Source organism: Pararge aegeria, chromosome 15, assembly GCF_905163445.1.
Source record: "Pararge aegeria chromosome 15, ilParAegt1.1, whole genome shotgun sequence".
NCBI lineage: Eukaryota > Metazoa > Arthropoda > Insecta > Lepidoptera > Nymphalidae > Pararge > Pararge aegeria.
The window spans coordinates 8,859,087-8,876,039 of NC_053194.1; the positions used below are offsets into that span (position 1 = coordinate 8,859,087).

General features: G+C 35.4%; 1 protein-coding gene across 7 annotated transcripts in view; it reads right to left on the bottom strand.

Moving 5' to 3' along the window:
• Positions 1-2,730: 2,730 nt before the first annotated feature.
• The window catches only part of LOC120629910 (protein unc-13 homolog 4B), a 47,563-nt gene continuing 33,340 nt past the window's right edge, over positions 2,731-16,953 (bottom strand). For 5 of the 7 annotated variants that reach the window (XM_039898988.1, XM_039898991.1, XM_039898990.1 and 2 more), the window contains 13 exons: positions 15,760-15,939; positions 14,785-14,986; positions 13,889-14,321; positions 13,107-13,364; positions 12,288-12,579; positions 11,094-11,326; positions 9,950-10,040; positions 9,557-9,766; positions 8,963-9,037; positions 7,580-7,886; positions 7,168-7,291; positions 6,494-6,687; positions 2,731-5,319 (listed from right to left, as the gene is read on the bottom strand). In XM_039898988.1, the coding sequence (XP_039754922.1) occupies positions 5,207-5,319; positions 6,494-6,687; positions 7,168-7,291; positions 7,580-7,886; positions 8,963-9,037; positions 9,557-9,766; positions 9,950-10,040; positions 11,094-11,326; positions 12,288-12,579; positions 13,107-13,364; positions 13,889-14,321; positions 14,785-14,986; positions 15,760-15,939 (2,712 nt within the window). In that variant the 3' untranslated portion in view covers positions 2,731-5,206. The remainder of the gene's footprint in view (positions 5,320-6,493; positions 6,688-7,167; positions 7,292-7,579; positions 7,887-8,962; positions 9,038-9,556; positions 9,767-9,949; positions 10,041-11,093; positions 11,327-12,287; positions 12,580-13,106; positions 13,365-13,888; positions 14,322-14,784; positions 14,987-15,759; positions 15,940-16,953) is intronic. The other 2 variants (XM_039898989.1, XM_039898993.1) reach the window with 1 other exon arrangement.

Below are 16,953 nucleotides of genomic sequence, written 5' to 3' on the forward strand. Positions count from 1 at the left end.
GAGGACTCTTACGATGTTTTCACCGTTGCAACAAGCGATGTTTTAGTTGCTCAAAACGCACATAACGTAGAAAAGTAAGAGTTGCATGCAGGGATTTGAACTCGGTCCACCGAAAGTGAAGCCGAAGTACTACCCTCTGGGCTCAGCGCTATCACTGCTTTTATATATAAGTAGTAATAATTAACCGATCAAGCCAATAGGCCAAATAGGCCAATGATGGTAAGTGGAAAACCCATTGCCTATAAATGGGGCAACACTGTGCTGGACAAGCAAGGAATACGTCCTGCAATGTGCCGCCATGGGACTATCAACCCGAGGCGTAGGTTAATTTTTTTCTTATGTGCCTGTAATTACGCCGAAACAAAGCAACGATGCTTGGCCGCAGAAATAATCATGGCAATTGTAGTACAACGGACAAGCTGCCACAGAATCCACTAAAGTAAGTAATAATCGTGACAGACGTATTTAACGTGTTCGATAGGGCATGGGGTAACAAATTCCTGACTAAGCTGGTACTAAGAATTTCTGAAATGAAAAAAACGTCTGTGACTCGGGATGCCGCTCAGAAGTGATAACTTAAAAGTTAAACTAATATAAGTTAAACTATTTAATATTGAAATTGTTAGCTTTTCTCAACTTGGTTGGCTTTTCAAAAGCTTAGGTTAACACTTAAAGTTTAGGTATGTATATCAATATTATAATGTAAGAAAAGTGTATTTATTAATAAAATCTTTTATTGATTGCTGTGGGTTAGAGTGAATGAGGAGGAGCCAGACAGATTGACGCCGTAACGCGTCGTTGCTGTTGACGTTAAGGATCAGGGAACCCTCCTGCAATAAGAAATTCAAAACCCAATGCCTAACTGTTATCAGCCCGACCTGGCAATCTAAATAAAGGCGTAGTGTTCTGCAGTCAAAAATACCTTCTAACAGACTAGACCAACGATGCAGTTGTCGTTTTAAATTTTTAACTCCCGGCGCAAAGTCGGGTGAAAAAAGGGTGTTATAAGTTTTACGTGTTTAGGTGTGAATGTGTGTGTGTTTGTGTGTGTGTGTGTGTGTGTGTGTGTGTGTGTGTGTGTGTTCGTGTGTGTGTGTGTGCGTGTGTGTGCTCAAAGTCAGTGGTTTTAATTTTTTTTAATTTTTATTCATGTTCTATTTCTATCTTTTCATTATTTTTATTACTCAGTTAACAGTTAAGTACCTATGTTTAGAAAACTTTGTTTTGTAATAGCGGTTGCTATTAAATTGTTTAGACAGCACGCCCAGGGCCTTTTAATAACTTAATTTGGAAAGGTTCCATTTCATATCAGTATAGATCAAAACATATAAGGGATTGTTCCTTATTTGTTTTGGTCGATACCATGCTGTTCGTAAAATGAAGGCACGGGGAGAATTTCCGCTATTTTTTAAACTTCGGACTTGTCATTATTACAATTCTATTAACTTAAATGTTTCACATTTGCCAGGCGTTGGACCTGTTGCGAACTACTCTACTTAGTTAAGTATTTGTTTATTTACACTTACAATTTATTTGTGTTTCGTATCTAAAGAAAATTATATCAGAATTCTATCAGTAAGAGATCCAAAAGCCACAAGACCACAAAATCGCAAGATTTTAGCTTAGTGTTTGGTTCAACCATTTTAAATTAATTTATTATATTTTGCATCATTTGATAAAGAAAACTGTTAGATAAATTATGTTAAATTGGTATTTGTAATGTTTTCACCAATATGAATTAAATATATTTATTATTATTATTATTAAATTATTATTAAATTGAATTTGTGACCGTATAAAGTAGGAACTTAAAAAAGTGGAATACTAAAAGCGGCCTTATCGATCTGTAGCGGTACTAAAACTTACTTCGTTCAATTCCTAATAGGATAGGTAGTTACCTAAATCTGATATTGTTTCAAATTACACGGTTGTGTTCAGCTTGGAGATAAATTTAAGTTGTGTACGAGGACGTAATAGGTAGTATTACGTCCTCGTGCAATAGCTGAAACCTTTACAGTTCAAAACCAACTTCCTTTAATAAAACAACTCCCAATTTATTGATTGGTGCCATTTTGGCGCTGTACGTTTTGAAGCTGTAATGAGCGTTTAAAGAACTAATATCTCAATCAAGTGCCTATTATATATACTACACGATAATACGGCACTACATAGGACCATCACCATAATGGTGTCCGTTGTACACTACACCAACTAACAACTTAATTTAGGGCCTCAACTTAGTGTTATCTTCAAGTCTAATCGGTTCTATCGTCATATTAAGCCATTACCGGCCCACTACAGGGCACAGGTCGGCGGAAGCGACGCACCCTATTCATTGTGGGAGGAGAAGCGACGCACTTCTCCTCCCACAATGAATAGGGGTTAAGGCTGTAGTCCACCACGCTGGCCCAGTGTGGATTGGCGGACTCAACACACCTTTGTGACCATTATGGAGAACTCTGAGACATGCATGTTTCCTCACGATGTTTTACTTTACCGTTGAACTTTGAAGCATGTACTACTTAGGGAAATCGATATTATACCAAAAAAAGTATGTTTACAGTGTTTTACTACTAAAACACATTTTTCACTCAATACTCTCAAATAGGTACTCCGTATGTCAAATGTGATGCTTCAAATAGCGACGAAATTCCAGCAATCTATGATATTTGGCAACCCTGTGTGTCCCCCCGACTAAAGGTGATTCAAAATAATTAAAATAAGTTATACATGTAAACAGCTTTAATGACACAATAAATAAATAATAAATATTGTAGAAGTTATAAAATAATCGATCGTGTTACAACGTAGGTATTCGAACAAAAAATAAAGGAAATAATATATTAGGGTAAGATGTATAAATCATTGAACAAAAATGAAACAACAGTAAAAGTAATTTATAGTTACAAACTTTATGTTACGGGCGAAGTTAGCAGAGTTTTAAAAGTCTACATTGTCCGGGTAGGATAAACTTGGTTCAATCACTCGATAAAAAGTCAAAACACTGTTCAATCATTACCCATTCGTCAGATTTGTGCATAAATATTATTTGCGTGCTAGAGGAGAGGACACTGAAACTAACTATCGTTTTGTCGCTCACACAAAAAACTAGATTTTTTTTATTACATTTATTATTTATTATCGTTGGCCACAGTTTAGACATTCTGATTTATAGCAAGTTCCGCTTAAACACCGATGCACCACGAATCTTAATATCTATGACAATATTTGTGACAGTCCATCTTTGATCAAGTTACAAATTAACAGAACAAAATGCATTTCTTGCGCTGTTTAAATGTTAATGTCATAGACATTTTTGTCGCTAGGGACTTCATTTTTCATAACATTTTAGTCGCATTAAAATTTGTTACCCATAATGCATTTCGTAATAAATGTGAAACTAAAAGTAGCCAAAAAAAACTATACCTACTTGTTTTCCATGTTAGGACAGAATTCGGAAACTTTGCTAAAAGTTTACACACCCGGGCAGTATTAACTTGGCACATTTTGCGATCTTCGCCTATAACAAATATTTGTATATATAATATTATAAAGTTTCTCCCAAGATTTAGCTGCGTCTCGAACTATATTGACGAACTTTATCTGACAACTCTTTTATAATAAATATTAGAGACTAAATATAAATGAAAGAAAATTTTAAGGCACGTATCTTTATCACAGTATACAGCAACTACCGAATGAGTAAGTCTATAGTCTAAACATTCATGTTTCATTAAATCACTAACATACACTCACAACTTAAATGCTAGAAGAAGTATAGGTATTCTTACTTATGGGGCGGAATTTACATAGCTCGTAATAAATAATTATTTCAATACAATTGCTCGTGAAATATTACGGCATATTGTGTTACAAAATTATAAGCTCACTGACCGCCTACACCTGTAAGCCAGCCTGTTTGTATGGACTGTTTCTTCGCTTTCAAACCTTCGAATAAATTTCACTTGCAAATGTATTGAAAATCTAAATTTCTAACTATTATCGTTTCCATGTACTTTACAAAAGTTAACTTTCTCCAATTCTACAAATTACTTACTGATGAAAAAAAGTTACGTTATTTTTACAATAGCTACGTAACTTGGCTTAGCAAACTGGTTTGAGGTTATATTAGTTAATATAAGTTACATTGAGATCTAATGCTAAAGTAAATCAAAAAATATTTTAGAACGTAAAGCAAGATACTCTTTTACGACAATTGTTTATGCAAATTTTCTAAAATCGAGATTCATTATCACGCAAAAATGATCCAATTATTATATTATTCATCTAACACTCCAATTGATTATGTTATCAATTATGCATAAAACAAGTTTTCCGTTTATAAAAGCCACTAAGTATCTATCAGTCAACGCTTATTGCCCATTTTGTTGCTTTCTAATCAAATTTATTATTGTTATTATTGCTTGTAAAATTTCTGCATAATAATCTGTACACAAAATTTCTAATGGAAAATCCTACTAATATACTTTTAAAAGTAACCGATAAGCGTGTTGCTTGTTTAGAACTCAGCGGGATTATTCTGTAGCTTTTCACGTAGCTTGGAAACTCGCAGCCGCTATAATGATCGTTCTTGCAATCGTCGGATGTAATCTCATATAAAAAACTAGAGGGCTGTTTTTATTATATTTTTGTTATAAGCTGAGTCAGCATCCCTATCTCAACCGGTGGGCATCCACTGATATGGGTCCTCTGTAGATATTTATTCGTTGCCAATATAACTAAATCAGCTATTTGAATAACACTGTTTCTTCTATGGATCTCATACGGATCTATAACTAATTTCTAACTGATTTTATGGGCAGATAATGCTGCTGTCTGGTTATTTATTAAATAAGAAAATCACGGCAACGACATCAACATTAAAATCAATTTAGCATAAGCCCGCAGGCTACAAAACGATGTAAAATCCATTAGATACAAATTGTATAGGAAGTCTATCCAGTACCTTTATAGTTACAGCAACGTGCAATCGACTCGATTTTTTACGATAATAATCTAACAGAGTATTTGGACGTACACACTTCTTGGTTTTACTTAAGGCTATTCACAAGCTGCATGTCTTACTATATAGTTCTTTTGTACAATATTATGCACTGAATTGTTTGAATATAGGAATATGAACATAATGTGCGTTATTTTTTCACAAATAAATTATACTTAATGTTACGTTTTCAATAATAAATATTCAACCTAGCGAGAAAAATTGTTTACTTGGCATTTTTTGTCTTTGTTTCTTAAGGAACTCCCGTGCTTGTTTGTCTCCTTGTCTGGACTCCAGTGCTTTTATAGCGTCACCGTCTGTAAGAAATTTTACGATTAACAAACATATTTCGAATATTAAACGAGGTTTTATCATGTATTCTCAAAAAATAGTAGAAATTTTTATCGTGTTTTAATTAACACGCACGAAACTTTTTTAGGGATTCCATGCCGGAAGGGTGCCAACGGGACCCTATGACTGAGCATATATATGAAACTGTCGGTTTTTCCTCCTCACTTTACGCTGTATCTCATGGACCGTAATAAGTAGATAGTCAAAGGTTTCACAGAATATATATTTACCGCTATGGCATCAAATAATAAAAAAATGATATCTGTTATCATTTTTTTATTATTTGAGTAAGTGAAACATGTTTTTTCGCTTGCAACTCGTACTAAGGTGGTTTTTGTGCTGCGATACGTCTCGCAATGTTGTGGAACGCGCTCCCAGCATCTGTGTTTCCTGACACGTATAACTCAAGGTTCTTTCAATGCTAGAATGAAAAGGCATTTTCCAGACAAGCACGCTTTAACCTCTAGGTACATTATTGCTTTCTATCCGACTTAAAGTTGTTTGAAACAGTGATAGTGCTTAGGACTTTAGCTTTACTTTCGGGTGACCAAATTCGAACGCCGGCACGCATCTAACTTTTCTAAGTTATGTGCGTTTTAAGAACTTATTTATCACTTCATTTAACGGTAAAGGAAAACATTACGAGACAACTTGCATGCCTGAGACTTCTCCATAATTTTCTCAAAGGCGTGATATGTCCACCAATCTGCACTGGAACCCCTGCCCAATAATGGGCCGGTAATGTCGATGATATGATGATGATGGCGTGATGTGTCCACCAATCGGCACGGGTGTTCTCCCACAATGAGAAGGGGTTAAGGGCTAAGGCCGTAGTCCACCACGCTGGCCCAGTGCGAATTGGTGGATTCCACGCACCTTTGAGAACATTACGTAGAACTCTCAGGCATGCAGGTTTCCTCACGATGTTCTCCTTCACCGTTGAAGCAAGTGATATTTCAAGTTGGAGGTGCGTGCTGGGATTCAAACTCCGCCCTACCGAAAGTGAAGTCGAGCTCCTACCCACTGGGCTATCACCGCTTTACCGAAATGATGATGATGAGACATAATAGTCGTAAAGAGCTAGCCTATCACAAATAAAAACCATAGAAGCTGTGATCATATATTCTTCAATAAACTAACCTATAGTGGCAGGTCTGGAGAGGGGCAAGTGTTGTTGCGGAAGGCTGGATATGGGCGCAGGCGTGTCCGGTATCTCGCTGAAGTGCAAGTACGCTTCGCCCACAAAAGTGTTGCTGACGCTGAACATATCCTTGTCCTTGATCACCAGGTGGATGAGTCCGTCGGGGATACGACGCTGCTCGTGGTTTAATGATCTGATGAGGATTTCATTTTCAAATTAAAATAATCCCAAATTCATTTATTTCAAGTAGGCGTACTTTATAGGCACTTTTGAAACGTCAAGTATGTCTGTTTGTAGTGACTCTTCCACCATGAAAAAATATCAAAAAAGAAAATGCTTTATTTGTCATAAAACAAAAACTAGACAGAATCAAAAGTACTTAAACATAAATTTATACAAATTTTGTTTTATTTTCCACATATAAAAATTAGTAAGTACCTGTTTTATTTTGCACAGATAGTAAGTTTGAAAACACAATTGCGACGGTTAGGTGGCGCTGATTTAACGGGCAGGACGATATCTGCCAGATCCGCTAATTTTTATGTATAAAAATAAAATAACAGTTTTATGCTAACGTAGATATACCGTTAGCTTACATGATAGCTTTTACTAAGGCTACATAATTCTAAACGGACAAAGTAGCTAAGTATGACATATCATTGCAAATACTCACATTAAGAACATTTCGTCGTACAGTGGAAAGAGGTTCTTGCTATGTGTTTGTGTTTTTGGCTTTTCAACATTCGCGAACGCATCTTCTGGAAGCAGTGCCGCGCGTACATACGAGTCACACAAACCTAAAAGAGAAAATATTATAAGTATCTACAATTAAACATTTCTCTTTGTCCAGAACTGACAGGTTATTTATTTACTAACCGGTACCTCCCGGGTCGAAAAAAAAAATTGTATGTATTAGGGTTTTCCGTTCTGAAATTTTCAACATTTCAACAGCTCGGAGTTAGGCAGTTTACGTTTAATAGACCCGTTGCTTTAGTTTTATTTGAATCTTTCTCTCTTATGAGAAAGAAGGTTTCAAGATAACGTCGAGGACATAATTCTCAGATTAGTTATAAGTGATAACTCACCATTAGAATCCGTAGGCATCAAATTCCTAGCGTTCATAATTTCAAGCTTCAAGCTATCTTCTATAAACTGTGCCCTTACAGTCAATAAGCCCATCTTCGGCTCAGTAATAGACTGCTGGTCTTGCCACCTCTCCAAGTGGTACTGATGTATCAGTTCTCTTGTCTCCAAACCGTGAAGATTTAATAGATACTCCACGCGTTTCAACGTATCTGATGTATATATATCTTTGTTGTCTTGCCGGAATGAGCGGACCATTATTTTTAAACATTCGTGAAGATTGGAAAAGAATGATGGCGGTCGACGCTTCTGCAATTAAACTTTGACCTTAGTCGATACATATTTTTTTTAAACAAATTTAATTTCCACCACTAAAGTTTATATTTCACCATGACCATACTCTTAAGTTATATAAATAGGTTTTAGTTGTTATTAGATTATAAATTGTGATATACCTTCCACAGATAATATTAGACCGAGAAACTAAAATTGCCCTATTTTTATAACCAAAGAAGTTATTATTAACATGCAATAAATATGTACATAAACTAAAGATATAGGTATTATGATACTTTCCCATGCATTTATCGTGCTTAAGATTTAAGGCATATCATTCTTGCAAAAATTATAAGCTATTTATTGAATAGCAATAAATTATAGGTATAAAAGCTTAGGACAGGTATGTTCTTTGGAATATAACCTAAAATGATATTCATATACACACACAAAGCATCAAGGACATTTCCAATAACATACGGGACAAAATAACTTTGCGTTATGAAAACGAAGAAGCAAACGAAATTTGAACATTTCATTCCAAACAAACCAATTGCGTCTCATTTCGAAGCGCTGCACATTCAATTTGCTGTACTAACAAAATTCTAACAATAGCATGTCCCCTAATTTAACTTTGAAACATATCAAAATTAATAATTGCATGTATCAGAAGTGGGATTATAACATTTGTCAGGTTTAAATGTACCTTCAAAATTTAATTTAAAAAAAACCATTAAAATGCTGTATTTGCCTGTAGGCACTCTGTAATAAATCAATAAAATTGTTTAAACACTATAAAAGTAAGGGTTCTCAAGTTTATCTTTTTAAAGTTTTTTTCGCCTTAATTAAAACTGCTTAGAGAAACTTATAAATAGGTAGTGTCTTCGTCATAAAACACGCTATTTTTACTAAAGCTACAAAGTGATCACATGTTACCCACATTCGTAACGAAGGCTTCTCATGAAATAAAAAGATTATCCGAAAAGAAAGGCTTTAAGGTATTTATATCTATCGAGGGGGCATGCTACTCATTCAGGCTACGGAATACACGAACACAGTAAACATATACAGGTACAATTATACAAGGTGCTAAATGTTCTGTGGTTTACCGCTTCTAAGTTAGCAGCGGCCGATTTGGTCAAGCGTCTCGGGTCGATATAGCGAGTTATCTTTGCCCTTCGGTGCTATCAAACAATAATACTTAATAAAATATCATAAATAAATTACAATATAATTATATAAAAATAAAAATTTCACAAAATATAATCTGTGCACTATTAAAAATCTTTGCGTGCGACATAAATACATTTATTTACCCGCAGCAATAGAAAGTTTGGGGAGACTTTGTTTTTGCCAAAATATCTACGCCTAAACAAGCGGATACGGGTAGCGATTCTCTCTTTCTACAAATTAGACATTGTATTCGGTTAGTGAAAACGATGAATATAATAAAGTTAATAATAAAATATAACATCCAGTAAAGAAACAAACAAATTTAAATATTTTACAATATACATGTAGTATAATAATTCTTTTTACACGTACAAACTTATGTTTCCTTACTGGAATATAGAATATAATATTAGATATTAATAATTTAAAAATTGTTAATAGATGATATAAAAACAATATACAATCTACTCTGGTTATGAGTTAATATAACAACATCTATTACGAATATGTTAAAAATACTGATTACGTACCTCAAGATTGGCTTGTATAAGTTCGTATAACACTTCTCCAAGTTGTTCCCAAACTATATCGAGAGTTCTAGAAAAGTTTTCGTTGTTAAGATGTTGATATAGTGTGTCGAGGTTGGCTTCCAGGTATCTCATCACACGGTCCATACTTGAACAGTCTTGGTGAAGTAATTCCGCTCCTTCTATCAGGAAACGTGTGATGGATGGCATCATCTGTAATACAGCAAGAGAGTAGAAATATTGTTTTAATATAAACTTTGAAAATCAATTAAGTTGGAGAATGATGCTTTGAGATGGAATGTTTTTTTTTATTGCAAGAACAACTCGACCGATATATTCGGCCGATTTCAGTAAAAAATAGTGTCCAGAACGTTTGAAAACAATAAGATAAGTTACCTTCTTAATCATCACTTCCAAAAGATCCACAATTTTGTTTTTAACCGTGTCAATCGCGTTAGCTATGACATTTTGTAATGTCTCCTTGCATCTGAAATAAAGTAGAAATGGGCAATAGTTTACAATCAAAGTCATTATGCAATAAGGCTTGAATAGGTAGTGCCTTCGTCGTAAATGTACCCCATTTTATTGAAGAGATCTCTAATCTAAATTCCATACCAGAAGTTTCGATTACATCTTTAACTAAATTATTTTGGTTTACAGTAGTCTGCAATCTTTTAGCCACTCTGAATTATGCACGAGCTTACTTTAGGGCGGCAAATGTATGCAGACTTCTCTTTACTCGTTTTACATGCCTTGAACTACGTGTAGGGCAACCAAATTTTCGAGGCTGCTTAGAGAAATTATATATTACTAGCTGTTGCCCGCGACTTCGTCTGCGTTTGATTTTGTTTTTTGATGTGGCATTAAATTTAGTTGTAGATCTAAAAGTATTCAGTATCGCTAAGCCTTAAATGAGGGTTTTGCTGCTGTCCGCTGAGGAGTTCTGTCCTCTATCTCCAACCACAGTCTGGGCAAAATTAAACACATATTATAACCTCTATAGTGCAAAAATAATTATTTAAATCGGTTATAATTTGTCGGAGTTATGTTGTAAAATCGTCCAATACTCTTCCCCTCTCCCAAAGGAACTGAGCTTAATGTCGAGATAAAAAATATCCTATATTACTTCTAACACTTCCAAGAATATGTGTACAAAGTTTCAAGAGGATCGGTAAAGCAGTTTTAGCGTGAAAGCGTAACAAACAAACTTACATTTACATTTACAATATTAGTAGGGATTAGACTATTATCTTTTGTATACTACTAATATATTGTGTTCTATATGTTACCCGCGTCCGCGTTAATTACGGTTTTTAAAATCCCGTGGAAACCGTTTATTTTCCTGGGACAAAAATTAGGCTATGTTACTCGACGTCCTTTTAATTATCACTGTGCCAAAAATCTGGTTAATACCTATCAATTTGATTTTTGGCACTGGTTGATACTAAGCAACCTTGCTTAGTTAGAGAAACGAAGGAAGGACAAACAAACAAACAAACTTTCGTATTTATAATATTAGTAAGGATTGTCCTTAACCTACCTCTGAGCCTCAAGAGGTGAACGTGTTTCGCACATCTTCTGTATAATGTCATCCATGCCCAGCTCCTCTACGAAGGGCTGTAAACTCTGGCGCACATAGTCGATGTTGTTGATGGCCACACACCAGTCAGTGGTCACCTCGAACCGTTCCTCGTACACTGTGCTGACAGTACCTACACTGCTCACTCGATTGGCCATACGATCTGAATAGAATACGCAACAACGGCAGATATCCTAGAAAAAAAATTAAGGTTTTGAATAGCACGCTCCTAATCGTAGGTCGAATCGAAGAGTAACAGGCAACACCGAAGGCAAAACTGGCAAAAGGACCTGAGGCCGGTCACCAACGAGATGGGCTTACCCGTCGATAGAATCCAACTCGTGCCGATTTTATATCATCGCCATAACTGCCTCCAACAGAAGCCGATGCAGACAATTTACCTTTACGAAGCTGAGATCTCACCAAGACCCCGATTTTCAGTAATGAAGAAACGACCATAGAGATAGAGATGCAAACGTTGGTATCGTTCGAATTTCTATCTCTCTTCATGACAGAGAATTGATGATGCTAGTTTTAAGCTAAAATTGGTATGTACTTTTATAGAAAGCGCTCTTGTTACAACAAAAACAGGATTACAGAATTTACCACTTTTAAACCAGTAACAGTAGTTAAATTTTCAAAAAGTTTTACAGTTTATGGAGAAAGCTGTCCTTGAGATTAGATGAAAAATTATCGGTACATGGCCAATTAATGTTTTTAATATTTTGTATTCTATATCTATGGAGGTTTGGCCCAATCCTCATGGGAGCTACATCACATAACTACTCGTAATAAACAGCGTGCGTTTAAGACGCTTTGTGTCCAAACCATATTTTATTATTTACGTTGTTTAGCCTACTCTAGATAAAGAATGGGACAGACTACTTCTAATACACTACTATTTTAAAACACGCAACCAATGTTCTATATAATTTCAAACAAGTTACGTAATACGTTCGGAACACCCAAGCAAGACACCACCCCAGCAAAACAGATCTACCTTTCTTAGAATTTAGAGGAATAGTCTCTAAAGAAGTTTTAATACATCTTCCTCAATATAATGCATTCGGCAGCATTGATCGGCATATACTTACTTACTTATTCTACTTATTACAGCCAAGTTTTTGTTTTTCTATGTTAAAAATAGGTACTTACATCTACAATCTTAGCAACAAACGTGTAACAGCCTTCAACGTCCGGCCACGCCAATTGCTGCCAAAAGATCTTAATCTGGTAGAATATTGCTAACGTGTCCACCCCAGAGCTGCTGTACTTCACATTAGTATCAACTGGCACTAGGTAATCCAATTCCACGGCCTTTTCAATGCGAGTGAGCGCTTTGTAGGCCGCTATGTCAAGCCACTGTGCGACACCTCCGAAGAACCAAGAGTGGAACTTTGATATGCTGTATGAATTCCAATCTGTTTCATTAAGACCCTGTCCTAACCTGTAACAAGGCAATTATAGACAATACATTATTAATACTGTTAATAATAATAAAAGCTGTTTTATTAAAAACACTGTTCAAATAAACCAACGTCTATGCCACAATCAATTTTATTTATGCATATTTTATGAATTTATATATAATCTGCTTTACTGTAGCGGCATACTTTTATTTGCTTTAAACTTATAAACGTATTAGAAAAATCATATATTTTGTTTTTAGATCTGAATGCAACGTTTGGTACATGTTAAAGTAGATATTTTAAGATTGTTATGTACTTATATGTTATTTATATTTTAAGTTGCCTGATGCAAATTAATAAATAATAATAATTATTATGATATACAAATATAAAAAATATATATAAGTAGGAGTGTCTTAAACTCTAAACATTCCTTTTTATATGTGCGAATTTATTGTAACGATTAAAATTAACAAATTAAAGCGTGTTATGCCATTATGGTATAAGTTTTATGAATGAATTTTGATTACCCGTAAAAGTTGAAGATTATGTTTAAAATACTTACGTCAAAAACCTCTGCAACGCCAAATATAATTCGAACAACGTTGTACCCATAGCCAACGGTTCCGATCCAACTTCCGGAGCTCCTAATCCTGTATCTCCATTAAGACCACCGGCTAGATGAACACTGTTTGTAGAACCCTCGCTGTACCGTAATCGCTTCATACTTTTACACACTTGTATCACTTCTGGTTCCACTAATGAAGCAATTTTGTCTTCATATACGCCGTACAACGCTCTGGAGTATTGGTAACTCATAACCCTGCAAGAATTATAATATTCATCGATTATTAAATGTTTAATATCTTTGATATGCAATGAGGCATTGCATAGTATTCAAAACGCTGGCAGCATTGCTCCTTTCAATGGTCAAACTAATTCTATGGCCGAGGTACTAGCAGCACTAGCATCCCTAGCCCAGAAGGCATAAAACGCTTTTATTGTGTGTTTCCAAATTTGTGCCTCTAGGGTTGCTCGGCACGGCATAATAAATAATTTTCATTATCATGTAAGCCAATGGACATCTACTGCTGGACATAGGTATTTTTTAAGGAGTTCCAAATACCACGGTTTGGACCTTCGATTCAATTGATGTCATTTGTCCACTTTGGGGGACCTACCAACGCTGCGTTTACCAGTGCGAGGTCAGCATTTCAATACCTTGGGACCCCAATATCCATCGGTTCTATGAGCTATGTACCCCGCCCATTGCCACTTTCAGATTCACGGCTCAGGAATTAAATACTAATTAAAATAAAAACTAATACAAATATAAAATATACTCACTCGACGAATACTCTGTCAAAGTACTCCACTGCCCTTTGCAAATCAGATCTAACTAATTGTATTACTCTTATCAAATGCTGCAACCTTGACTCCTCGGACTTATCCTTACATTCGTTGTTGTCAAGGATGTGTACGAACCAATCTGAAGCACCTTGTATAACAGCTTGATTTAAAACTTCGTGCAATGTCAACTTGGTGCCATCATCTTTATCTCGCAACCAACCATAAAGGTTCGCTGGGAATAAATCTATAGATTCCGGTGTGTCCAATATGGACAGTTTGTAAAGGATTTTCAAAACTTCTCTGAGTGTTTTCATGACTGTTTTATCACCAGCTGTCTTCTTTCTCAGTTTCCTTATGTGGCTGTAACAGGTTGGCAACAGTTTCTTTGCTCCGTCCCAAAAGAGCTTTACGTCCTCTTCATTTACGAGACCTGTAAATAAGTTATCAATATGAGCTATACAATTTACAACATCTGCAGCAAATAATTTATATGTTTTTAGGATGATAAATGTTTTTTTATATACAAGTTTTGTGATGCTGTTCGCATATTATACGACTAGCGGAATGCTACAATCAGTACATAAAAAACGTATTGCTCACGGAGCGTGTTGTAATGCAAGATAATCTTTAAACTGTTGCATTACTGACGGATCAACAAATCAAATTTAATTGTGGCACAAGTATATAATTACGAAATCATTGATGCGGGTTCAAATTGGGCTCCGAAATTTTAACATGCATTTTAAAAATTATAAATACATAAACTTGAATCAGAACATCAAAAAACCAAGGTGATAATGAATGAATAGCGACCTGAAAACGTAGGTCTAAAGGGTTCGTATGACAAGTTTTACTGACTGATATATTCGATGGACAGCGGAAGACAAACTCACCAGATTGCAAGGCTTTAGTGACCTTGTCCAAAAGACCGTTGAAGAGGGCGAAGCTGAGCGGGTGGTCAGTTGTGATAGCGCAGAACACCGACCACTGAGCGAGATGATTATCGAGCTGAGAGAGCCCGCTTTGTGCTGCGTGCTGCGTTAAGATGCCTTCAGCTGCCGCGCTGAAGTTACCGCACCACCAGTACGGAGCTACCTAAAAAAAAAAGGTATGCTCAAGACCGCGCGGCAGAAGTGAAAACAATAACTGTGACGTATAATTTTCGTATTATCATTATCATCGCTCATTAACAACCCACTACCGGCCGGCCCACTCATGGACGCGGGTCTCTTTTTAGAATGAAAGTGTTTAGGCCGTGCTTCGCCACGCAGGCAAAGTAAGGATTGGTTCTTCTTTACACACCTTTGAGAACATTACGAAGAACTCCAAAAGATGCAGGTTTCCCCACGATGTTTTTCTTCACCGTTAAAGAGGAGAGATATTTAATTATAAAAAATTAAGCTTAATTTGCTATACTCCGCGAAAAGCAAGAGAATCTTTGTGGTGTAATTTATAATGTAATTTGTAATTTAGCACTTAACAATGAATAATTGTTAAAGCACTTAACAATTAATCATTGTAAAGTCAACAGAGGATGCTCCGGTTTCGGAGCTAAACGTGCGTAGAGGGTATATTGACGAGGAACTGTTTGGTGTGGAGTATAAGGATTGAAGAAATTATAAATTACACCACACAGATTCTCCTGCTTTTCGCGGAGTATAGCAAATTAAGCTTAATTTTGATAATATATCATGGATTTCCGCAAAGTAACGCCTTCTATCCAAGATATTTAATTGGTTAAAATTCACAAAATCCGAAAAGTTAGAAGAGCGTGCCGGTAATTGATTGGTCTTGCTTTCCTCGCAAGGAAGTCTAAACCACTAGGGTATCACAGCTTTTTACCTATTTACTAATATTTAATTACAAACCTTTGAACTTTCGAGCTCATGAAGCAATAGTATCCTTAACAGATGCCTGTGCTCCTGAGCCGCAACCTGCGAATTTTTCTCCGACGAGAAACTGAACCTCGCTTTCAGAACACCTTGCCGGCGAAGTTTGCTCTTTTTACTCAAATTTAGCCACATCATCATACCGCCGGCTGGAATCGACTGAAATAAATTGACAATGTTATTTATTGATGGACCATGAGTTAATGTGTATATCTCAACTCAACAATCGTCTTTTATAGAGCTTTATGAGTTTAAAGTTTGTCTTTAGATACAGTTTCTTTCTTACATATATTTCATTTTATTAACGGCCTACTAAAATCTATGTTCCGATTTCGAAATTATACATTAATTTCTCTCATGTTTTTTTTTTTTTTAAATAGAACTATAAGCGACCTACTCTGCTGCACTGGCTATATTAGTTGATCGTTGGAAGTATTACGTGTCAATACGTGAAATAATACCCACAAATTCATGTTAATTTGTCATTGATTTGGGAAGAATTAATAAAAAATCAAAGATCTTCTCCTAATATAGAAACTAAAGGCAAAGAAATATTTTATGATTTGTTGTCTTTGTCTGCGAGTTACGAGTTTGCTGAAGAAGTTCTTCTGAGTTATTTATAAAAAAGTCAGAAGCTGGCTCTTTGAAGCAAATATTGAACATGCAACTAAGTATTTTAATAACTTTATTATTAATTTTGACCTCTACTTATTTGATTTTCTGGAAATCAGTGTCAAAAGTAGACTGTCTAACCTCAGACTAAAACTTTTTCCGCTAGTTAAAGGACGTTTAAAAACCCCAACGTTAGTGATTGCAAAACAAATACAGTGGTGTAAACAATCTTTTGAGATGTTTTGAAACAGGAACATTTCCTTGTAAATTATAAAGCATCAAAGCAAATAACATGCGCGCATGACCTAAATCTAAACAAAATATTGTTATGTTAAAAGAAAGGAACTGCTACTTTATTTGTTGTTATTTTCTAAAGTTACCCATTACCTGTTAGTGTAAAAATCTAATTATGAATCTGAAAAAAAATACAGACTAAGATTTTTTTTATAATACGATGTCTTGTAAGAACTCGAAAATGGTTAGGTCAATTTTAATATTGTTTCACCTAATACATGTGGTAAAAAAAGAAAATTAGCAAAAACCCCATGTAACAGCTATTCA